Raw genomic sequence first — 21,465 nt, 5'->3', positions numbered from 1 at the left:
CTCTACCAGCAGCTTTCGCAACAACTTTTCGACAGACAAAAACTCGCATTTATATTATTTCCAGAGCAAAACGCTCTACCGAACAGGAAACAAGGCTAGAGTACCTTCGGTGACTCATTCGGGCATATGCGACCAACCTCATTGGAGGAGCTCGACATCCAAGCCGATCGAACGCATGAAGAGGTTGACGTTTTGGAGGCGCTGAGAGGCCAGGTCTTGAGGTAGCGTCTTGGAAAGGGAAACTGTGTCCATGACACGATCCTTGACAGCAAGTACGAGTCTCTGCTGCTGGTCAGGGCCAGCTCCAATGCCTATGGCGGCAAGAAGCTGCCAGACGTAGACATCCTCGCCCGAATGGACTGTCCCTGGGAAGATATGGGGAAGCGAGGGTTCGATCAGGTCGAAGAATTGCGAGTATGTGGCATCCCTGTGAGAATGTTAGTAACCGGCACGTCCCCTGAACAGAAGGGGAATATATGTACCAAGCACGCCAAGATTGCTCGCTGCCTCCTCCTCCATGCTTGATAATTTCAGCACGGCTGAGGATCATGGTGAGCATCGATACGCCAATCTTGCTCCTGGCGATGAGACCCACGTTCCGGGTGCAGACAAGACCGAGCACCCCGGCAACAAGGTCGAGATCAAGCTCGTTCATAAAAGTGAACAGAGTCGACATGACGGCAACTGAGAAGAGTTCCACGTTCTCACGCATGGCAGAATTAAGCTGCATCTCGCCTGTGGTAACTTGAGCATTCCGAACAACATCCAGGTTGTCGAGGTTTACAACAATGAGAGTGAGGATGGTCGTGCGCTGCTCCTGCGTGGAATGGCGGAAAATGCGCTGCATTGCTTTCTTACCCTTGGCATACGAAAGAAGGGCGATGAACGGGTGGATGTTATCGGGACCGGAGTGGTCGTGAACCCGAAGAGCCTTCCAGAGCTTCTTGTTGAGGGCCTGCGCATCGTTGCTCCAGGCAACAAATCTCTGGATACCTTCAGTATCTGCGTCGTCGGAGGGAGGCGGAGGCATGAGACGGTCATGGTCTTCCATTTTCATAAGCGTAGAGTATATGGTCTCAATGGAGTGCAACTCTCCCTTCTTGTCTGTTCCGTGGAAAGCATGGGCGTTCCTGTGCGAGCTACTGGGACGATGGGCCTCGCTAGAGCTATCGTGTCGCTTGATGTTAAGCAGCGGCTTCGGAGTTTTGGCGTTGCTGAAAGAGATCTTCCCTAGACTTCCCTCAATAACAAGCTGCTTGTTCTTGGGCTTGTTCTTGGCAGCTTCAACGGCACGCTGGACCTGTTGTTCCATTCGTTGCATGTGGTTCTCGGGTCCACGGTTGTGACGGCGTAAGCCGCCCTGCCGGCTACCAGTCTGGTACAGATATGTTTGAGCAAAATTACTGAGTGGCTGGCTCGGGTGCTGGCGCTGGCCGCCCTGTATCTGGTTGTGCACCTGATAGTAGAAGTCTTCTGCGAGGGACTCATCCGTCCCATGCTCGTTGGGATTCCCGGTAGCGGAAACCAGCTGCTGAAGCTGAATACGAGTAACAAAGTTCTTGTCCTGCGGTGTCATAATGCCATTGTCGCGAGACATGAGAAAGATCTTGTGGTTGCGCTTGGCACGTTTGGCTTCTTGGTCCATGTATGCCATCTTTTCCTCTTCCGTCAGCTGTGAAAGCTGCGCTGAATGGTTGGCGAGGGGCTGCCGGGAGAACGAGCCTTGCTGACGATGAGAAGGATGCGCAGGGAAGTTGCCAGGAATCGGGGGCGTTGGATGCGAGTGTAGGCCAAACTTGGCGGCATCTCCAGACAACCGGTTGGGATTTTGCAGGATCTGGGTGGGTTGAACGGGTTGAACGGAACTAGGTGGCTGTTGGGGTAGACGCTGATGAAGAGCAGGCTGGGTCACAGGCTGTTGGACAAGAGGTTGCGCCGGCGGCGTATGCTTCGACTGTGGCCTCTGGAGAATAGTTACCGGGTGTCCGTGACCAGGATGAAAAGATTGCTCCTTGGGCCGCAGGTGATCCGCTTGTCCAGCAGCCTGGGGTTGAGCTGGCTGGGCAAACTGGTAGCCATTGTCATGCGGAATCTGCGGTTGAATTTGGGGCTGGGGCGCCGGAGACGGTGTTGCTTGTTGAGCCGGCTTCTTGGGCTGGGCGCGCATTTGAGCCTCCACCTCCTCAAGACTCATCATCTTCCGGCCAGCGGGCGCCGGGGTTGAGGAAGAAGCCTGAGCGGGAGCTGAGGCTGGGGCCGGTGCAGCAGCAGGAGTTGGCTGCTTCTTCGGCGCAACACCCCAGAGCGCCGCATCAACCTGAAGCTCAGCGACTGGTTCCTGGCTGTATTTTTCATACCCTGTGCGCGCAGGTTTATAGGGCACCGGCTGGGAGGCGTATCTAGATACCGGGGCTTCGGTGGGAATGCGTGCGAACGTTTGTGCGGCTGGCTGCACGACCTTGGAAGCCGGTTGCTGACGCTGAAAGCGTACATGCTCTTCCTCGATGGCGTTTGCGACCTTGGCGGTCTGGCCAAAGAAGTCAAAGTCCTTGCCAACCGGAGCAGAGGTCAGGCCACTCGTGTCGCCGAATGTATCATTATTGAAAACGTCGTCCGTCTCGTCTAGCTGATCTCCTAAGCCATCGTAGGTGTCTTCAAACTCGAGGGCGTCACCGTCGTCATCACGGTTCGAGAGCCCGGCAAATGGGTTGCGGGCTTGAGAAAACCCAGTCGCAGCGGGGTTATGGCGCGTGCTGTCAAAGCCGAAGGATGACATGATTGCAGACTTTAGCTAGCTTCTGGGACCGTCGTTGGAGAAAATCACTACGAGGTGGTGTTAGTGCAAGATTAATGACGAACGAAGGGGCTCCAGCAGATGATCATGAGGCATGAAAGGTACAGTATAGAGCTGCTAGGTTCTTGTATCCCAAGGGTGTACGTTGGTGCAAGAGAGTTCAATCTCCAGAAACGGGAAACGAAGAGTGAAATGGCGATTTACGTGCTGCAGCGCAAAGCAGTTTTCCACAAAAAGAAGCACGGATAGCCGCATACAAGCGCATTGAACGTGGATAAAGGCAGCACTTACGACGTGGAGGGAGAGGATATTGAGGCAACCAACTCGGACCAGTATCATGGTGATGCGATGCGACTTGAGTCAGATAGCCTCAAATCAATCTGGGAGCCAAAGTCTGTCGGCAACGATGGCACACAGAGGGCCGGGACAGAGAACAGGCCAAAAACCGCGACGTCTCGATGATCAAAGTGAAGAAGCCAGTGCATGTACTAGAGAGAGCAAAGATGCCGACGACCGGAAGAGGGGAGTAAGTTGGTGTCGCAAAGGGAGGAATAGGACTCGACAACAAGCCTGTGGGTCTAGAGCTGGTGACGGGACCCCAGGGCAGCTACGAAGTGGGATGCGGGAGGGGAGGATAATCCGGTGCAAGGCCAACAGGCGGATTATCTATTTTTCGTCTGGGGTCCCTTTTGGAGGGTGCCCCACCTATTGTGGAGGTGGGGGAAATCTACACTAGGACAGGCCGTTCCGTCCAGGGCCAACTGCAAAGCCGCGACGGACCCTTTGCTATGCTGCACTTTGCTGCTAGGAGAATGAAACACTTCCTCTCAGCAACAAAGACTGATATCGGGATAAAAAAATATGGAAATAGTTACAGCCTTCTAGAGCTACTCCATGAGCTGAGCTGTGTAACTAACACGGCAGGGGCTTGTCTTTGTGCCATTCGTTTTGAGGCTTGTAACGATTCTCATGCAAGTCTGCTACCATTGAACCTCTTGTCTTTTCAGTTGCCCTTTCGTCCAATCTACGGAAATGCCCGGATATGTGACGTGCTATACTTGCTTGTTCATTGCCTGCGGTTTCACATTTGTGTCGATACGCCCTCTCTGCAGACCGAATGCTAGAGGTCCATACCAAGAATTAAGATAATAAAAGGTATGGAATGCGCTCCGTACTTTTGCTGTCTCAATTTCAAGTTCGACTTGGCCCGTCTGGATTTGGCCCTCACCTGCCACTGCCCAGCTCATCATATTCGTAATCCGTGCATTCAGGACAACTAACCCATTTCCTCTCATCCCCGTGTGCCAAGTAGTAGATTGCCCAGCGGATAATGTGGCTCAAGAAACGTAAATCGTTTGTCGTGTGTTGCTCAGTTGTGCCCTTGGGAACCTCTCGGAGAGGCAAACCGGCCTCCGTGGCGGGGCGTACATACCGGGCAGGCAGTGTAAGGACATCATAAGTCCTTCGGTCCTTGTGAAAAGGATGAGCTTTCGGCCCGTCTCAGCAATTTCGGCCAGTCTTGCCTTGTATAGTTCTCATTAAATTGGGTCGCTGTTTTCGAGGTCGGAAAAGATAGCGATTGGGCTGACAGATGCCGAACGCAATGGGGACAGGCGGAAGGCTGCACTGTTCCAGTATCGGTTCCCTACTCCACGACCGATGACGGGAACTACACTCGGGATTCCTTCCACATTTACACCAGCGAATAGAAAATCCGGTCTAACGACAAGTACACGCCGTGAAGGACAGGCGCAAGTGCCCCAAGCAGGCGAAACTGTGATTATGGACCAAACATGCCGGTTAACCTTGACCACAAGCTGGGAGATCGCCAGTAAGGTAGGAATCTAGGGGGGTGGCGCGTCCTGCACATGCGCTGGTGGGTGCAGTGGTGAGTCGTGACAGACCTTGGGCTTAGGGGCGGCTGACCTGGTTGCTGGGTGTTCTTGGCTAATATCCTCAAGGCTATTTTTGTGCAGCGGCCCGTTAAGGAGGGACCAGTGGAAAGTCAAGTGTCTTAATGACCGTACCACTAACAGATCCTTGTGTGGATCCAATCTTTCACTCCGTATCTTCTCCACCAGGGGACGCGTGCGCACTCCCGTCAGTTGCAGACTTACATTCCCCATCTCTGATTGACCTCCTTTCCAGATTCCTCTCCATCTCCACGTCTTTCGCTTTGCGCTTGAGCCCGACATTTCTCGAACCATGAGGGCTGCACCTGCATGGTGAAAATCACCACATCTTCCCACCAGTAACAGCTTCTTTTCGAGGTTGCTTGGCGGGACCGGACCGTAACGTTCCTTATGCCAATCACGTCAAACTTTCGAACCAGTGCCCCAGCAGGCCACGACTCAATCATCCAGGCCCTCCGAATCTGCTCCCGAGATAGCCCAGATTTCTCGACGAATTGACACCATCTTCTTCATATTACAGCTCTCATTTACAACGCCAGCAACATTCATCGATCCATCGACTGAGTTTAGATTGTCATCCTGCGAAATGGCGGCGACTGGGAGTGCTCGCTACGTGCGATACCTCCTGATTGCTTTCTTTGTACGTTTGTTCTCATTGCGCACGTGTACGGTGCCGCTCCACATATGCTTATCGCGATCACGAATTAACATTTGCCCAGGTGCTAGCAGTACTCTATTATGTCTCAAACTCAGACCCCGCCGTCTCTGTCGGCGTTCCCAACGTTCCCTACAAGAACCCAGATCCGGCCACCACAGGGCCACCCAAGAAAGATAGCGCCGGAGGCGCCGCCGACACCGGTGCGACAACGAAACCGACATATGGCGGTGGCAGCGATGCCTCAGAGTTTCCGCTAGCCCTAACACCGACTGATCCCGGCTGGAATGATTTGGCGGGCATCAAGGGCGGACCACGCATGAATGCTACCTTTGTGACGCTGGCTCGCAACTCGGACATCTGGGATATCGCAAAGTCCATCCGTCAAGTCGAAGATCGCTTCAACCGACGGTACAACTATGACTGGGTCTTCCTCAATGACAAGCCCTTTGACGAGGCCTTCAAAAAAGTAACGACCTCCCTCGTTTCGGGCACGACGCACTACGGCCTGATCCCCAAGGAGCACTGGTCATTCCCGCCACACATCGACCAGGAACGGGCGAAGAAAGTGCGCGAGGATATGGCGCAGCGCAAGATTATCTACGGCGACAGCACCAGCTACCGCCATATGTGCCGCTTCGAGTCGGGCTTCTTTTTCCGCCAGGAACTCATGATGAACTACGACTACTACTGGCGCGTAGAGCCGTCCGTCGAGCTGTACTGTGACGTCCACTACGACCCGTTCCGTTTCATGCACGAGAACAAGAAGAAGTACAGCTTCGTGATCAGCCTGTATGAATACGTCGAGACCATCCCCACGCTTTGGGACAGCGTCAAAAAATTCATGAAGAACCACCCGGAGCATATTGCTGAAGACAACTCCATGGGCTTCTTGAGCGACGATGGCGGCAAGACCTACAACCACTGCCACTTTGTAAGTCGACTTTTCTGCAGCGTTGCACGTGTCTTCATGTTCACTGCCACTGACTAGTTTCCAGTGGTCCAACTTCGAGATTGGCAGCCTCCGGTGGCTCCGCTCCAAGGCGTACACGGACTATTTCGAGTCACTCGACCAGGACGGCGGCTTCTTTTACGAACGCTGGGGCGACGCGCCGGTGCACTCGATCGCAGCCGCTCTGATGCTAAAGAAGGAAGAGCTCCACTTTTTCAACGACATCGCCTACTGGCATGTTCCATTCACCCACTGCCCGACGGGTGAGAAGCTCCGCCAGGACCTCAAGTGCACCTGCAATCCCAAGGACAACTTTGACTGGAAGGGCTACTCTTGTATGTGAACTCCCCCATGTCTTGAAGATGTGATGAGTTTGCTAACACCGTCCCTCTAATTTAGGCACAGCGAGATATTTCGATATCAATGATCTAGACAGGCCAGAAGGGTGGGAGACCCAGCAAGACTAGATTGGTCTTCGCAAACAAGGGTGGCACATATGTACGAGTTGAGTGTGTTTGGGGGTAAGACACAGATGATGGCGGATACTTTCATCTAGACTTGTATTATCCCTATCTCTAATGAATGGCTGGCGGTTTATTCTCTCTTGTTTGAGCATTAACAACGAAACCCCTGGGTCATACATGGGACGTGGCAAAAAAATATGCGGGAGGGATTATTGGAGGCGCAAGGGGTTATCCAACTATCTGTTACGCTTTTATCTCTTCAGTTTTTTATTCGAACTTTGAAAAGGGGGAGTGCGGGAGGAAAGTGTGGAAGGGGCATTCGTTTGTACATATTCCCGATTTTCTCTGGAAGTTCAGCATGGCTGGGCTCAGTTTGGCCTTTGGCATTTGGCGTTAATTAGAAGTGGTACAACATTCGTTACTCACGCGGTCCATCCCAGTGCATATGCATTAGTACGAGTAATATTTTACATGGGGTAAATACATAATGGCGACTGACAACAATACCAGCATATCATGATCGAGTCTAGGTAATCGCATTTTCGCCTACCAGTCTCTTGATCATTATACATCGGTGATCCGCCACCGCAGCATGAACGCAACCTTGACTGTTGGAATCCTGTGCGACGAGTCTAACTCTTTCATCTCGTCCGGATGGCCAATGCCTAACCGACGGATGCCTTCTTCGGCTTCTTCGTCCCAAATTTGCTCCTGCTAGTCATGCGATTTCCGACGCCTCCCTGTAATGGAATGGGCGATCAGCTCTAGGCCTCAAGATTAAGGCTACAGGTCAAAATGCGCAAGATAACTCACCAGATCCATGGCTCCCCTGACCAAATGGTACCGCACACCGGGACAGTCCTGCGTTCGGCCGCCACGGACGAGCACAACGCTGTGCTGCTGGATGTTGTGGCCTTCGCCGGAAATGTATGCGGTCACGAGCTTGCCCGTCGACAGACGCACACGCGCCGTCTTGCGCTCGCCAGAGTTGGGCTTCTTGGGTCGCGTCACGCCCACTTTGATGCAGACGCCCTTCCGCTGGGGCGCCTTGATCCCCGACAGCGCCGGCGACACGGCGTGACGAGCTCGTTGCGGTTTTCGGCAGCCCTAGAGCAGTGACACAAACTGTTAGTCTCCCCCTCTCAATTGATATCAGGTCCGCGTTTGGACAGCGACGAAAGCTTTGGGGAGGAGGAAGGGCATTACCCTTAAGACCTGGTTAAGCGTCGCATTCTGAATCGGAGTGCTGGAAAAGGAGCGGACGGCCGACAGAGGGGAGATTGGTAATGATGGCGTCAGAAATGGCCGCCGTTGCAGCAGCGACCGCAGCGCCAGGTTCCGCAGGAGTGCTGTCGCCATCGTGCTCGTTTGCTATTGCTAGACGCGACGCTCTCGATTCGTCTCGCGCCGCATTGCTGCAATTCGAGGTTCCGCAATTAGAAGTTTTGAGAGTCACGGGCTAGATCACGTGGGAAGCCTAATGGGATAGCATGGGGGTTCGGCAATTGTCGGCCTTGCGTGTCCCCTAAACACCGGACCCATCCCTGCGTTCGCGCTAAACAAGGGCCGCAGAGGGCCGCTGGTGGGAGGGCGCTGCACCTAACAGAAAGGTTACCTCGGCTGCGCAAGTCCGGGCAAATGCTTCGTCACTCGAGACGCTGTGCCTTGTTGGCTGGCTGCTTGCACATCGCTTCCCCCTTGAGAGGGACCTTCTCGCTCAGGTAATAAGAATAAGCTCCAGTCCGTTTATCTCTCCTCGTTCCCTGCTGGCGTCTGGGGACCCCACAATTTGCCTTCATAGCTATCCGCCCGTCCACAGCGGAGCAAGGACAGTACACGAACCACTCCGCTGTTACCTCCTCCTAGTATAAAGACCCTCTCTCCGTCCTAGTCGTCTTCGAGGCCGTCCGTGATCGAGACCGTTTGTGATTTCTCTTTGACCAGAAACCGATTTATATTTATCCTTTTCACCGAAAAGATGAGGTCATTCACAAGAGCGTTGCGCCCCGCGGTGCGGAGAAGCATGGCCGCAGCATCAACGCCCAGGACATGCATTGCGCGGCCACCGACCGCCATTTCCCTTATTCAGTCGTGAGTTATTCCGTACACACGCCGGGAGGCGTGGGGTTGATTGATGGTCCTTTCTGACGGCGGTGCTGTCACAGCGCCCGCCCTCTTTCCACCACGATGCCGCTCCGAGATCCTAACCTGACAGACGTGTCGCCGACTCCCATCACGCACTTCTCTGAGGTTGAGACGGCCATGGCTGAGGCAGTACAGAAGTTCGCCAGCGATGTTATTCTTCCCAAGGTCCGCGACATGGACGAGGCCGAGACAATGGACCCGAGCGTCGTGGAGCAGCTGTTCGAGCAAGGCCTGATGGGTGTCGAGATCCCTGAGGAATACGGTGGCGCCGGCATGAACTTCACGGCCGCCATTGTGGGAATTGAGGAGTTGGCGCGTGTCGACCCGTCCGTGTCCGTCATGGTCGACGTGCACAACACCCTCGTCAATACGGCCGTCATCAAGTGGGGCAGCACAGCACTCAAGAAGAAGTACTTGCCCAGGCTGGCCACCAGCACCGTCGGCTCCTTCTGTCTCTCGGAGCCCGTCAGCGGGTCTGACGCCTTCGCGCTGGCTACGCGGGCCACGGAGACAGAGCACGGCTTCCGCATCAGCGGCAGCAAGATGTGGATTACCAACAGCATGGAGGCCGAGTTCTTCATCGTGTTTGCCAACCTGGAGCCGAAGAAGGGATACAGGGGCATCACCGCCTTCATCGTCGACAAGGGCATGAAGGGGTTCGAGATTGCCAAGAAGGAGAAGAAGCTGGGGATCAAGGCGAGCAGCACGTGCGTGCTCAACTTTGACGACGTCGAGGTGCCCAAGGAGAACCTGCTCGGAGAGAAGGGCCACGGCTATAAGTACGCCATCGCGCTGCTGAACGAGGGCCGCATCGGCATCGCCGCGCAGATGACGGGCCTCGCGCTGGGCGCCTGGGAGAACGCGGTCAAGTACGTGTGGAACGACCGCAAGCAGTTCGGCCAGCTGGTCGGCGAGTTCCAGGGCATGCAGCACCAGATCGCGCAGTCGTACACCGAGATCGCCGCCGCCCGCGCGCTCGTCTACAACGCCGCACGTAGGAAGGAGGCCGGCGAGGACTTTGTCCGCGACGCCGCCATGGCCAAGCTGTTCGCGTCGCAGATCGCTGGCCGCGTCAGCGGCCTCGCCATCGAGTGGATGGGCGGCATGGGCTTCGTCCGCGAGGGCCTGGCGGAGAAGTTCTGGCGCGACAGTAAGATTGGCGCCATCTACGAGGGCACAAGCAACATCCAGTAAGTCTTCCACCCTTTTCGCCAATCTCGCAAAAGAGACATGAACAAACACGCTAACAACGGTTAATAGGCTCAACACGATTGCGAAACTCCTTCAAAAGGAGTATACCGTGTAATCTAGAATTCTGATATTGTTATAGCAACGCATTCGGAGTTTGTTGCAAAGCGGTGTCTTGCTTATTTCGGCTGCTTTGGTACGGAGCCTTTCCGCGGCATGTACCTATAAAATTAGAAATCTGTATCACCTCTAAACATCCCTTGGCACTGTAAATTTTGACAAGCACGCAATGTGTAGACGATATCAGTAATGAATGTATTATTCCGAGGTTCGTTTCCCTCGACCGATTGAACAGTCTAGTTTGCACGTCATTAATTGCCCTCGACCCTCTTTGCACACCTTTCAAGCAAACCAATAAGAATCCAGGCCTCTAGTTAGCCAAAAGTCGTGTGGTTTGATCAGCGGCAAAGATTCAGTTTGCTGGCCAGAATATGAAGAAAGGCAGGCGTGGGTAGTGCCGAAATATTGTGAACTCCCCAAAGACACCCTAGAACGCGGTTATGAGACAACAGTGGTCCAAGGCGGCTTGAGTGCCGGAAATCCGGAAAAGCTACGGGGTAAGAGTAACAAAGTCCGGACCGGACTGAAAAGAAGCGGGCGACGAGGCCCGAGCAAACTCAGTCTGTGACTGTTTCTCATTGCGAGGTTTCCAAGCCCAGAAACGGCTTTTGAGACGTGAAATTCACTAAAAAGGTTGCGTTTTGCCCCGAAAGCAGAAACAAGCTTAAGAAATCACAAGACCACCCAGAGCCACTTTAGGAAAAGGCTCTGAAGGTTTTCAACGATGAGCAACCAACCAGCCTTCTGATCACCGCAGATTCGGAGTAGGTTGGGATCTCGTATCGCACAGATGGCCCAAACAAGCGCCGATTTCCGACGGGTAATAACTGAGGTGCCCTGAGACCGGACCAGAGTGAATTGACAGTCAGGGGCTCAGTTGGTTGCATGACGACAGGTCTGGTCTGATCAGAACATTGAGCGCACCGACAGCAGCAACTCGGGGCAGTAGCTGCCCGGTTACTGAGTGAGAGAATGTATGCAACCTGGGCCTTGTTGTTGCCTACTGTAAATCCTCTGTTGAGCTTGTCTCTACAACAAAAGACATGATGGCCGAGAAGATCGTCTTTGTAATTTCAGAAAGCCCGATTATTAGGACGATGTCTGTGACTCTTGTTGGGGGGGCGAGAGGGAACCTGGAGCCTCTGCGGTTTCCAAGACCCGCCGAGCGCGCCGCCGATAAGAGCAACCCAGTTTGCGCCAATCACCCGTGCGCGGATGGTCTGAGTCTGATAGGTTGCCCTGTGAGGCCGCAGGAGAGAAAATAGTCCTAGACATTAGTCCTACGAAGCCAGAGCCCGCTGGCGGGCCGCACAGTGGCTCTGGCTCAAGCACTCCCCGCAGCTGCCCGCCCTCCAAATTTCACACCATGCATCTGAGATCTACATGCAGCGCGCACTGAATGTTCATGCAGTGCTTTGCGAATCTTTAAACTCTGCGCCAGCGCAAGACACGAATAAAGCATCTCAAAAAACGTTGGGAACTCAAGTTCAGGGTCGCCGCCTGGTAAAATAACTTTAACAAACTGCCTCACTGGGAGACGGCTCGCTCTGCTTGCTCATCCTCTGCACCACGGCCTTGGGCCTCGAAACCTGGCCCTCTCTTTCATGTGTGCTCCCCGCCGGACGGATTAAGCAGTGCTGTACATGGGTATCTACACACCAGGTAAGGTAGACTTCCAGATTCTAGGCACCGTGCCTTATCCAGGCGGTTAGTCAGGTATGTATGTACATGTACGAATACACAGTATCCCACATTTACAGCACTTGCCAAATCCCTGTGTCTAGGTTGCTCCTTCCACTCCGTGGATACGCTGTGTGTCCGTCCCTTGGATCGGACCAAGCGGCTTCTTAGAAAAAAGGTGAAACATTGAACGAAAAGGAACTTGGACCCTTCCTGAGCTCCTATTCGCCCGCAAAGCTGTGCTCTGGGGGAAACCGTGCATTGTGGCTCGATGGCTGACGCCCAAATGCGGGCGTGCTGGGCACCGCAAGGCAAAGCCACGCAGACCGGCTAGAGCCAAGGACCCAACACTGAGGAGTCGGTCCTGCACCAATACGTTCGAGCTCTGGGTGGAGGCGAAGCTCCCGGAAGGGCGGGGGACCGCAGATGATAATTAATCGGCAGTGTCGCATTCCCCGGCATCCCCTTCAGTCCTGGGTGCATTCTCTCGAGTTCCGTTTCTTTTTGTTCCGTCCTGTGCAGTCCGTCCTGTCCTATCCTTCCCCCCCCTCTCTTCCCTCCTCCATGGAAATTAAACCTGAGGCAAACTTGGTAGGGCCTGGAATGTAAAAACTGGCCCCTCAGCGGCCCCCCTCATTGCCCACCCGAACACCCCGGCCACCTATGTGGAGGAGCAGCAGGGTACTGAATGTTCGGCAGCCCATTCGCATCAACAAGGGCTGTTGCCAAATGCGAAACACACAACCCCGCCATAATTCACCACAGCCCGTGACGACATCCGCTGCCACCGCACCACTCGCACCACCACCACCACATCACCGCCTCCACTACGAGCGACCGACCGACTGAGTGCGGCTTGCAAAAAAAGAAGGCAAGGCTGCGCTCGCATATTCGCATCACCCACGCCTACTGCGCGCGACAGCGTGCGATATTTGCATCGCCCGGTACATCGCGCGAGCGAGCGAGCAAGCAAGCGGCCGCTCTCACCCTAGAAACCAAACCCCTCTGATCCCCGCCGCCGCAAGCATCCTAGTTTTGTGCATCATTACGTGTTCCTGCGCGCCCGGCCGCGCAGACCCAATACCGCCGCGATGAACGACGACGAGAAGGTCCACGATATCTCGCGCAAGATCGACCGCGAGAAGGCTCTGATCAATGCCGCAAACCTGATGCGCCAGCAGACCAACAATGAGGCTGTGCGGTCAAAACTCGACACGCAGATGCGCGAGGGCCGGAGAAACCTCGAGTTCTTTGAGGGGAAGCTGCGCGAGCTGCAGATCCGCCGCATGGGGTCCGCCGTCGACAACATGTCCATCGGCGGCACCACGCTAGGGTCCTTTCGGAGTTCTGACCAGCGCGCCGACGGCGGGGGTCCGCCTGCCCCCCCCCCAAGGACGCATCGGGCTATGGGGATCCCTCGGGCTACGGCGGCCAGGGCCAGTACGGCCAGCCTGGCGGTCCCGGCGGCGAGCTGATGCCCGCCCACGGGCCCTTCCCCGGCCAGCCCCCCAACTCGGCCATACCCAAGGCGCGAACCAACTTCACTAAACTCGGTGCGTGTGCAACTTCCCCTCTGGCGAGAGCTGCGCTGTTATTTGCTTGTTGCTTGCTGACTGGAATTCACGTTTCACAGATCTTATCAAATTCGACACTCCTTATCTCGGGCCCCGGATTCAGCTGATGCTGTCGCAGATCCAGTTCAAGCTTAATGTGGAGGAGCAGTATCTCAAAGGCATCGAGAAGATGGTGCAGCTCTACCAGATGGAGGGCGACAAAAAGAGCCGTGCCGATGCCGCCGCCCGGCGGGTTGAGAGCAGGCAAAAAATTGTTATTCTCAAGCAGGCGCTCAAGAGATACGAGGAGCTCCATATTGACATGGAAGTTGAATCTCCGGATGGTAAGCTGCAGAAAATGGGCTTTCCGCGCGACCTTGCTCTGGATTCTGAAAAGTGGCTAACCCTCGTGCACCCTCAGATGATAGTATTAACATGCCGAATTTGAGGAAGCCACTGAGCGGTCAGCTCTCCATTCGTATCTTGGCAGTGAAGGATGTCGACCACTCGCCGCTGGGCCGCTTTTCCCGTGCCCCCGAGACTTTTGTGGCTGTGAAAGTTGAAGATAACGTGGTGGCGCGCACGAGAGCCTCGAGAACAGATAGATGGGAAGCCGAGTTCCATACCGTCGAAGTCGATAAGGCAAACGAGGTGGAGCTTACAGTTTACGACAAGCCTGGCGAGCACCCCATGCCAATTGCTCTGCTCTGGGTCCGGATCTCGGATATCGTCGAGGAGCTTCGCCGCAAAAGGATCGAAGCCGAGACCAACACCATGGGGTGGGTTTCGGCTGACCGTCTAGGATCGGGTCCCAGGGCTCCTCCCCCGCAGTTTCCGATGGGCTCACAGGGTCCCCAGTTCGCAGGGCCACCAACGTCCCCGGGGCAGCAACACCAAAGCACCATGTATCACGCGCCACCCCAGCAGGCCCCCGTCATGTCCCAACCGATCGATGCTTGGTTCAACCTCGAGCCCACAGGTCAAATACATTTGAGTCTCAACTTCGCCAAGGAGAACAAAGAATCCCGGCCGATGGACCTCGGTCTTAACCGCAAGGGTGCTGTCCGACAGCGGAAGGAGGAGGTTCACGAAATGTACGGCCACAAGTTCCTCCAGCGCCAGTTCTACAACATCATGCGCTGCGCCCTCTGCGGCGATTTTCTCAAGTACTCGGCCGGCATGCAGTGCGAGGACTGCAAGTACACGTGCCATACCAAATGCTACACCAGCGTCGTTACCAAGTGTATCAGCAAAAGCAACGCCGAGACTGATCCAGACGAGGAGAAGATTAACCACAGGATACCTCATCGTTTCCAGCCCTTCTCCAACCTCACGGCCAACTGGTGCTGTCATTGTGGCTATATGCTTCCCATTGGGTCCAAGAAGAACTCAAGAAGATGCACAGGTAACAAGCCCTTCATCTCCTCAAGCTTGCGCAGTGTAAACTAACCTCTATGACGTACAGAATGCAGTCTTACCGCTCACGCCCAGTGTGTCCACCTTGTCCCCGACTTCTGCGGCATGTCTATGGCTGTGGCAAACCAGATCTTGGAAGGCATTCGATCCCAGAAAAAGAACCGGCAAACCTTAGGCTCGCCCTTGAGTGAGCGAACTCTCAGGCAAGGGGCCGGCAAGCAAGGTTCGATGAGCACACAGGGGAGCTCAACATATGTCTCTTCATCCTATGCCCCAACCATTGCGTCGCCTGAAGCAACAGAGGCCGCCAAGCTTATGTACAGCCATACCACTCCGCAGCGGCCCTCTGGCCCAGAACGAACTCAAACGTCCTCCTCGATTGCCGCATCGGCTGCAGCCGCGGCCGCGATGGCCGCCAAGGCAAGCAGTCCTCAGCCTCAGCAGTCGTCTATGGGTGCGATCCCAGACTTTGGTCCCGGCCATTACGGCTCCCAGATCGGATATGGTGGTCGTCAAGACTCGCGGGATGACGACCTCTATGGTTCACCTGTGCAGCAACAATCGCCGCAGCAACCACAGCAGCAGCCGTACGGCCAGCCACAGCAGCAACAGAGAAAATACAACCCTGCGGACTATGCAAACATTGGCGCATATCCTACTCAACCCCAAGTGCAGAGTCGTCCGGCTCAGCAAGCCCAGCCTCAGCAGACAGCGCAGCAGCAAATGTACCAGCAATCACAACAAATGCCGACAGTCAAACCTCAACTGGCGCCTGCTCCCGTAGATGCCTTGGTGCCTTCGGCCTCGCGCGTGCCAGTCCCAACCAAGAAGCCACTGCCATCCGCAACCGACCCGGGTACAGGGATGCGGATCGGCCTCGACAACTTTAACTTCCTGGCCGTCCTTGGTAAAGGCAACTTTGGCAAGGTCATGCTCGCCGAGACCAAGGTATCGCGAAAGCTCTACGCTATCAAGGTACTTAAGAAGGAATTTATAATAGAAAACGACGAAGTTGAGAGCATTCGGTCGGAGAAGAGGGTCTTTTTGGTTGCCAACCGCGAGCGCCATCCGTTCTTGACCAATCTTCATGCGTGCTTCCAGACCGAGACTAGAGTCTACTTCGTCATGGAGTACATTAGTGGTGGCGATCTCATGTTACACATTCAGCGTGGGCAGTTTGGCACAAAGCGGGCACAGTAAGCAGAATCTCCTTGATTTCGGGCCTACGGCACATTACTGACCCGTTTGGCAGATTTTATGCTGCCGAGGTGTGTCTTGCACTTAAGTACTTTCACGAAAACGGCGTTATCTACCGAGATCTTAAGCTTGACAACATCCTTTTGACACTTGATGGGCACATCAAGGTTGCCGACTACGGTCTCTGCAAGGAGGATATGTGGTACGGCTCGACGACGAGCACGTTCTGCGGCACGCCAGAGTTTATGGCCCCCGAGGTTTGTTCCCCCGAATGTCCTTCGGCTGCTATAATAGCTAACGGGCATCTCACACGATAGATTCTTCTCGATAAAAAATACGGCCGGGCCGTGGACTGGTGGGCTTTCGGCGTTCTAATCTATCAGATGCTGCTTCAGCAATCGCCCTTCCGCGGCGAGGATGAGGACGAAATCTACGACGCTATCCTTGCCGACGAACCTTTGTACCCCATTCACATGCCGCGCGACAGTGTGTCCATTTTGCAGAAACTGCTCACGCGCGAACCGGACCAGCGGCTGGGGAGCGGGCCGACGGACGCCCAGGAGGTGATGTCGCAGCCCTTCTTCCGCAACATCAGCTGGGACGACATCTACCACAAGCGCGTGCAGCCGCCGTTCCTGCCTCAGATTAAGAGTGCCACCGATACCAGTAACTTTGATAGCGAGTTCACGAGCGTTACTCCGGTTCTTACCCCGGTGCAGTCAGGTACGTGTTTTCTGTTGCTTTCCGCTGTATGGTTTTATATGCTGTGGTCAGCTTGTATATCAATTATTTACTAACATGCGAGTACAGTACTTTCCCAAGCCATGCAGGAAGAGTTCCGCGGCTTCTCTTACACGGCGGACTTTGAATAGACGTGGGGTGTAAACCGCTGCTGTTCGCCCTTTGTCCTCGTCGGGTTAATTATGAGGGGGGAGGATGGGACGTTCTCTACTCTTCTCTTCACTTCTATCGTCCGTCTATGCTTCCCCCCTTGCCAAACCCGAAGCCAAAGACATCTTTTTTTATCACTGGATGGATATCTAAATTTCTTCTATTCGGGTCCCCCCAACGTTTGAGGCAGAAGGCCCGTGCCGCCTTGGCTTGCCCGTGGGCTATGCAATAACCAACGTCCACATCATTAGCCTACTACCGTAGAAATTCGGGGGAAAAAAGGCGCCATTCCTTCCCTTTCTCCGCTGCTGTAAAATCTGCCGGGATACCCCCTCCCTTTTTGCGGTCTTACATGCTAGATCATAATTACACCCTACTCGTTGTCTTGTGTAGAATAGCGCAAAGATATGACCCTCCCTCACCCTATCTCTCTCCGAGGCAACCTGTGCGGGGGGATGGGAACCTGCACGACTCGGGAGGTCGTTGTTGCGCTACACTACACTACACGAGGGAGAGTGTGTAAGCTTTGACGGAAGGTTGGCCGGGTCACTGGGGTCGCGGTGCGTTGAGATGATCGGTTCGTGTAGGCAGATAGGTAGTGTGCGCGCTGCGCTGCGCCGGGTGTTGTCGGTTTGTCGGTCTGTCGGTCTGTCGGTCTGTCGGTCTGTCGGTCTGTCGGTCTGTCGGTCTGTCTGGCTGGGAGACAAGCAAGGAAGGACAAAAAGACGTATCGAATCTGTGTTTAGCGGAAGGCAGATGAAGATTGTGGTAAAGATAGAGAATACCAAATGCTGTTTTTTTCCTCTCTCGGAGTTGCTGCTAATTTATTTTCCTGTCCACATTTCTATCCCCTTACCTCGCCTTTGCACTTCACCGATCAATCGTTCTGTGTTTAACTTTTAACAGCTGTTTATTTTTCTTTTTAAGACGCAGGTAGGTACATGAGCAAAGTACACATATATACATGTAGATACTTATTTGGAAGACGCTTGGCTGTTTCGACCGCGAGGGGAGGGTTCTATAAGGATTGAGATGAGCAAAATGTCTTCATCACGTCCGGCTGCTGCTGCCGCTGCGCAACAAGATAAAGACCAGCGCCGCCGCCACCACGCTGGCCCCGGCCACGGCGCCCTCCAGCGCAACTAGCGACACGTCCCGCATCCGCATGTCTATCCTCCGCTCGCTGTACACGTCCGCCACGGCCGCTTTGAGCAGCTCCGGATCCGAGAGCGTCTCTGTCCACGGCCGCTGGGCCGGCGGCGCAGGCGGCTCCTTGCGTGCCAGCTCCTCCACTGTGGGCGTAAATGTCTTGCCGGGCCTAGCTGCTGCTACCGCTGCTGAGGTAGCGGACACCATGGCGGCCTCTGCGGCCTTGTCGTCCTTCTCACGCCGGTCCCTGGCGGCGGCCTGGCGCAGACCGCTGGCCTCGAGGGCGGCGCGGACCTCGCCGAGCTCTTGGCGGACCTCGTCCATGACGTTCTTCTCGCTGTCGGCGATGCTCTTCATGAGGCGGCGGCGGCGCCAGGGCTCGGCGAAGAACTGGATGACGAGGAACAGCAGCACGTTGACGCCCATCAGGCCCCAGGTGCCCCAGGTCGACTGGCGGCGGATGCGGTCGCTCCAGATCTGCTCCTCGTGGTAGCGCTTGAGGATGCCCGCGTTGAGGTCCGCGCCCAGCTTGGCCTCGTCCGTCTCGGCCTCGGTCAGCTCCGCCGCCGCGCCCGCCACCTGCGCCTCGAGCTCGTGGTCCAGCCGGTACAGCGTCGTGAAGCGCTCCAGGTCCGACGGGTTCCACGTGTCCTTGCGCGCGAGCAGCGTCGTCACCTCGCGCTGCGTGCCCGCGCGGTGCGCCGTCAGCGCCTTGTAGCTGTGGCGCGCGGCGCGCAGCCGCGCCTGCGCCGCCGCCAGCCCCTCCTCGAGCCGCACGTTGCGCTCCTTGATGCCCTCGATGGCCGAGTAGCCCGTCAGGTCGTTGAGCTTCTGCGACGCGTTAAGGAACCGTGTCTGCAGGTTGTCCATGAAGCTGCTGATCTGCGCTGACAAGTGTGACCGCTGCCCTTCGGCGTGGGACGGGAGCTCGGGTTCGTATTTGTGGGGGGCGGCATCGGGAGCAGCAGCTAGGTTGCTGTCCGTCGTCTCGGCTTCGATCTCGGTCTGGGCTGCTGCGGGGCGCCGCCCGTCGTCGTCCTTGTCCTCTACGACAGGGGATGATGACGTCGTCTCGTTGGAGGACGGCGGGGGGCTGCCATGGTGTTCGCCGGGTGGTTTGGACGGCGGGAGAGTCGAGAAAGAGGGGCTGCGGAGAGCCTTTATGCTACAGCGGAGACATATCGCTTGCGGCGTATGTATTTGGGGCTGGCCTCGTCTGCTGCTGCTCGGGAGGGAGAGGCTGGCGAGGCCTTTTCTCGAAGGTGCGGTCGTCAAGGTCAAGGTCGTCGCAGTTGTCGTCGTCGAGCCCACAAATTGCCCCGCCACGAACCGTTCGAAAAGTAATGCCGCTCCTCGTAATGACGGACGCACAGCTAGCTGGAAAGCTGTGTGGGGCGACATTGAGCTCGGAGCTCGAGTGCCGAGTCGCGGCGGATGTTGCGAGAAGGTTGGCTGGGAGGTCGGGAGCGAGCGAGCTCGGCCAAGCTCAAGCTACTTCAATTGGCCTTCGGTTCGGCACGGGGCGTGGTGGTTCCATATTCTGCCGCAAAACCAGCCCACCGCCCAAACTGCGTCATTAACCCTAACCCCGATAGGTCCGACCAAGACTTGCGATGACTGCCATAACACCCTCTCACACACGAAAAGAATATAGAAAAAATCAACCGCAGTTTATTGGAAAATGAGTCAGAATTAACACGTCGTTAATGGTTTTATACCGCAAATGATGGCCCAATTATCGGTGTAAATTTTAGCAGGTGCTTCATGATCATTGGCCACTCATCCGTTGTTGGAACAACGTCCATTCCAGCCACATAGAGGTGGCTGTAGCAACGCATTCATCAGCCAGACAGGCGGCGGTGGAGGCGTAGGGGTCCCAGATTCCATATAAGTGGCCTACGGCCACCTCTTTCTTCTAGATAGACATAGGCAACAATTACCATCACTTGAACCACCAGCTTTCGGCGTGCAGCACGCCCTGTTGTTTCCAGTACCGGTACCTGGTGATTCCAACATCCGTCTTTGATCTTCAGCTCTGAACTAAGGCTTTTAGCTTGGCAGAAGATATGAGGGAGGAGAACACTTTTTCAGCAGACAGTGATCGGGAAGGGCTCCCAAGAGGAGTTTAACATACGAGAGAGGATTGGCAAGATAATTGATAATTAATTATGTGGCGACTGAAGCATGTGGTTGTTTTCACAAAGGTTGGAGGGGGGGGGGGGGGGGGGGGGGGACACCTGGGTTACAGTGAACAATATTGAATATTTCATGGGATAATTGATTATAAGAAAGGCTCTTCAGGCTGCCCTGGGACCTGAAAGGACCAACACAGTCCGTTTTCCAAAGGGACAACATGTGCCGCGGTCTGGACTGCTGTTTTTGGCGGGCACGTAGCCTCAAGTTTCAGCAGTCTAGACCACCTCAACAAGTACATGTCGGGCTGGGCACATGTTCTCTCGGTGTTAATAGTACCCGCATAGTACTTAACCCCTCGTATTCACGTTAGCGCTGTACACCTCCAATCTTCGGATTGGCGGGAAGCCGAGCTTATGGCGGTTCATACTTGCGGCGATGAAGGCCACGAGCCTGGCTTAAAAGCTGCCATGCCTATATATTACAAACGGCTCGACTGTGTGTGGTCGTCTGTTTGCACGGCGTAATGGCACCAAAGAGTTAGGTTGTTTGGCGTATGAATGAACAAAGGTCAAGGTCTTAATATACGGGTAGTGTAATCAACTACATTACTACTCAAAATACATGAGTATAAAGAAGATATATTGCTTACTCGAAGGCCGTAGATACGGTCATGTCACGGTTAATAGGATTTGAAGGACTCTGCCAATATAACATGTTAGATGCACGGCACTCTGGATTGCAATCGTGTCATTGTATTGCTTGTGTGGTTCTCTAGCTTCGCCAGAGAACACTTCTTGTAGCTGTGAATAGTGTCAAGTTGTGTGGCAACTATTACAAATTCACATTTCTAGACCTGTCACGGCATGTATCAGAAATCTAGATGCCTAGACTCGGTGCGCCCTGATTAGCCGCACCCGATTTAGGCTGTGGGTCCGTGCTAGGCCTCACTACTTAACCCACCCGTAGGCGCTCTCACAGCGCCTACGGTACCGTGCCGTGACAGGTCAGATCCCCTGAACACCTACAACGCCCAGTCACTAGCTATAATTCATCAACTAATAACGATATAACGGTCACCTCTTTATAGTGGGCAGATGGAATTACGGGATCAGTTGTATAAGGGCTAATAGTACCGTGTAAAAACCCCGAGTTTCTAGTAGACCTATTCCGTGCAATCTCCGGCTTGATTCGTATACATTAAACTGCGTGCCC

The 21,465-nt window shown here is 54.9% G+C and overlaps 7 protein-coding genes across 7 annotated transcripts; 3 read left to right on the top strand and 4 right to left on the bottom strand.

The window, feature by feature from the left end:
- Window positions 1-138: 138 nt before the first annotated feature.
- B0T26DRAFT_642810 (topoisomerase II-associated protein PAT1) lies at window positions 139-2,776 on the bottom strand (the record flags this gene model as incomplete). The annotated part of the gene is made up of 2 exons (XM_060437477.1): window positions 139-427; window positions 483-2,776. 2 exons carry the CDS (start codon window positions 2,774-2,776, stop codon window positions 139-141), a joined length of 2,583 nt encoding a protein of 860 aa, XP_060297655.1.
- A 24-nt stretch (window positions 2,777-2,800) lies between these two features.
- Window positions 2,801-3,415, bottom strand: B0T26DRAFT_700138 (uncharacterized protein). Its single transcript, XM_060441520.1, has one exon. The coding sequence runs from the start codon at window positions 3,131-3,133 to the stop codon at window positions 2,912-2,914; it is 222 nt and encodes a 73-aa protein (XP_060297654.1). The 5' UTR covers window positions 3,134-3,415; the 3' UTR covers window positions 2,801-2,911.
- A 1,911-nt stretch (window positions 3,416-5,326) lies between these two features.
- On the top strand, window positions 5,327-7,207 carry B0T26DRAFT_700133 (nucleotide-diphospho-sugar transferase). Its single transcript, XM_060441519.1, has 3 exons — window positions 5,327-6,296; window positions 6,361-6,649; window positions 6,714-7,207. Exons 1-3 carry the CDS (start codon window positions 5,682-5,684, stop codon window positions 6,779-6,781), a joined length of 972 nt encoding a protein of 323 aa, XP_060297653.1. The 5' UTR covers window positions 5,327-5,681; the 3' UTR covers window positions 6,782-7,207.
- Window positions 7,208-8,387, bottom strand: B0T26DRAFT_700131 (uncharacterized protein). Its single transcript, XM_060441518.1, has 3 exons — window positions 7,985-8,387; window positions 7,592-7,885; window positions 7,208-7,518 (listed from the first exon to the last, which is right to left on the bottom strand). The coding sequence occupies exons 1-3, from the start codon at window positions 8,135-8,137 to the stop codon at window positions 7,444-7,446; spliced, it is 522 nt and encodes a 173-aa protein (XP_060297652.1). The 5' UTR covers window positions 8,138-8,387; the 3' UTR covers window positions 7,208-7,443.
- Window positions 8,388-10,413, top strand: B0T26DRAFT_700130 (acyl-CoA dehydrogenase/oxidase). Its single transcript, XM_060441517.1, has 3 exons — window positions 8,388-8,869; window positions 8,944-10,113; window positions 10,184-10,413. The coding sequence occupies exons 1-3, from the start codon at window positions 8,757-8,759 to the stop codon at window positions 10,227-10,229; spliced, it is 1,329 nt and encodes a 442-aa protein (XP_060297651.1). The 5' UTR covers window positions 8,388-8,756; the 3' UTR covers window positions 10,230-10,413.
- A 2,660-nt stretch (window positions 10,414-13,073) lies between these two features.
- Window positions 13,074-17,250, top strand: B0T26DRAFT_191578 (uncharacterized protein). The gene is made up of 7 exons (XM_060433687.1): window positions 13,074-13,464; window positions 13,545-13,808; window positions 13,886-14,869; window positions 14,930-16,076; window positions 16,133-16,334; window positions 16,395-16,795; window positions 16,950-17,250. Exons 1-7 carry the CDS (start codon window positions 13,386-13,388, stop codon window positions 16,960-16,962), a joined length of 3,090 nt encoding a protein of 1,029 aa, XP_060297650.1. The 5' UTR covers window positions 13,074-13,385; the 3' UTR covers window positions 16,963-17,250.
- Window positions 17,251-17,784: 534 nt separating this feature from the next.
- On the bottom strand, window positions 17,785-19,603 carry B0T26DRAFT_700122 (Mdm33 family-domain-containing protein). Its single transcript, XM_060441516.1, has one exon. The coding sequence runs from the start codon at window positions 19,516-19,518 to the stop codon at window positions 18,019-18,021; it is 1,500 nt and encodes a 499-aa protein (XP_060297649.1). The 5' UTR covers window positions 19,519-19,603; the 3' UTR covers window positions 17,785-18,018.
- Window positions 19,604-21,465: the final 1,862 nt, after the last annotated feature.

This window comes from Lasiosphaeria miniovina (assembly GCF_030549165.1).
Source record: "Lasiosphaeria miniovina strain SMH2392-1A chromosome Unknown B0T26scaffold_3, whole genome shotgun sequence".
In the NCBI taxonomy this organism is placed as follows: domain Eukaryota; kingdom Fungi; phylum Ascomycota; class Sordariomycetes; order Sordariales; family Lasiosphaeriaceae; genus Lasiosphaeria; species Lasiosphaeria miniovina.
The sequence above is the reverse complement of the archived record's forward strand: the minus strand, read 5'-3'. Positions and strand labels throughout refer to the sequence as shown.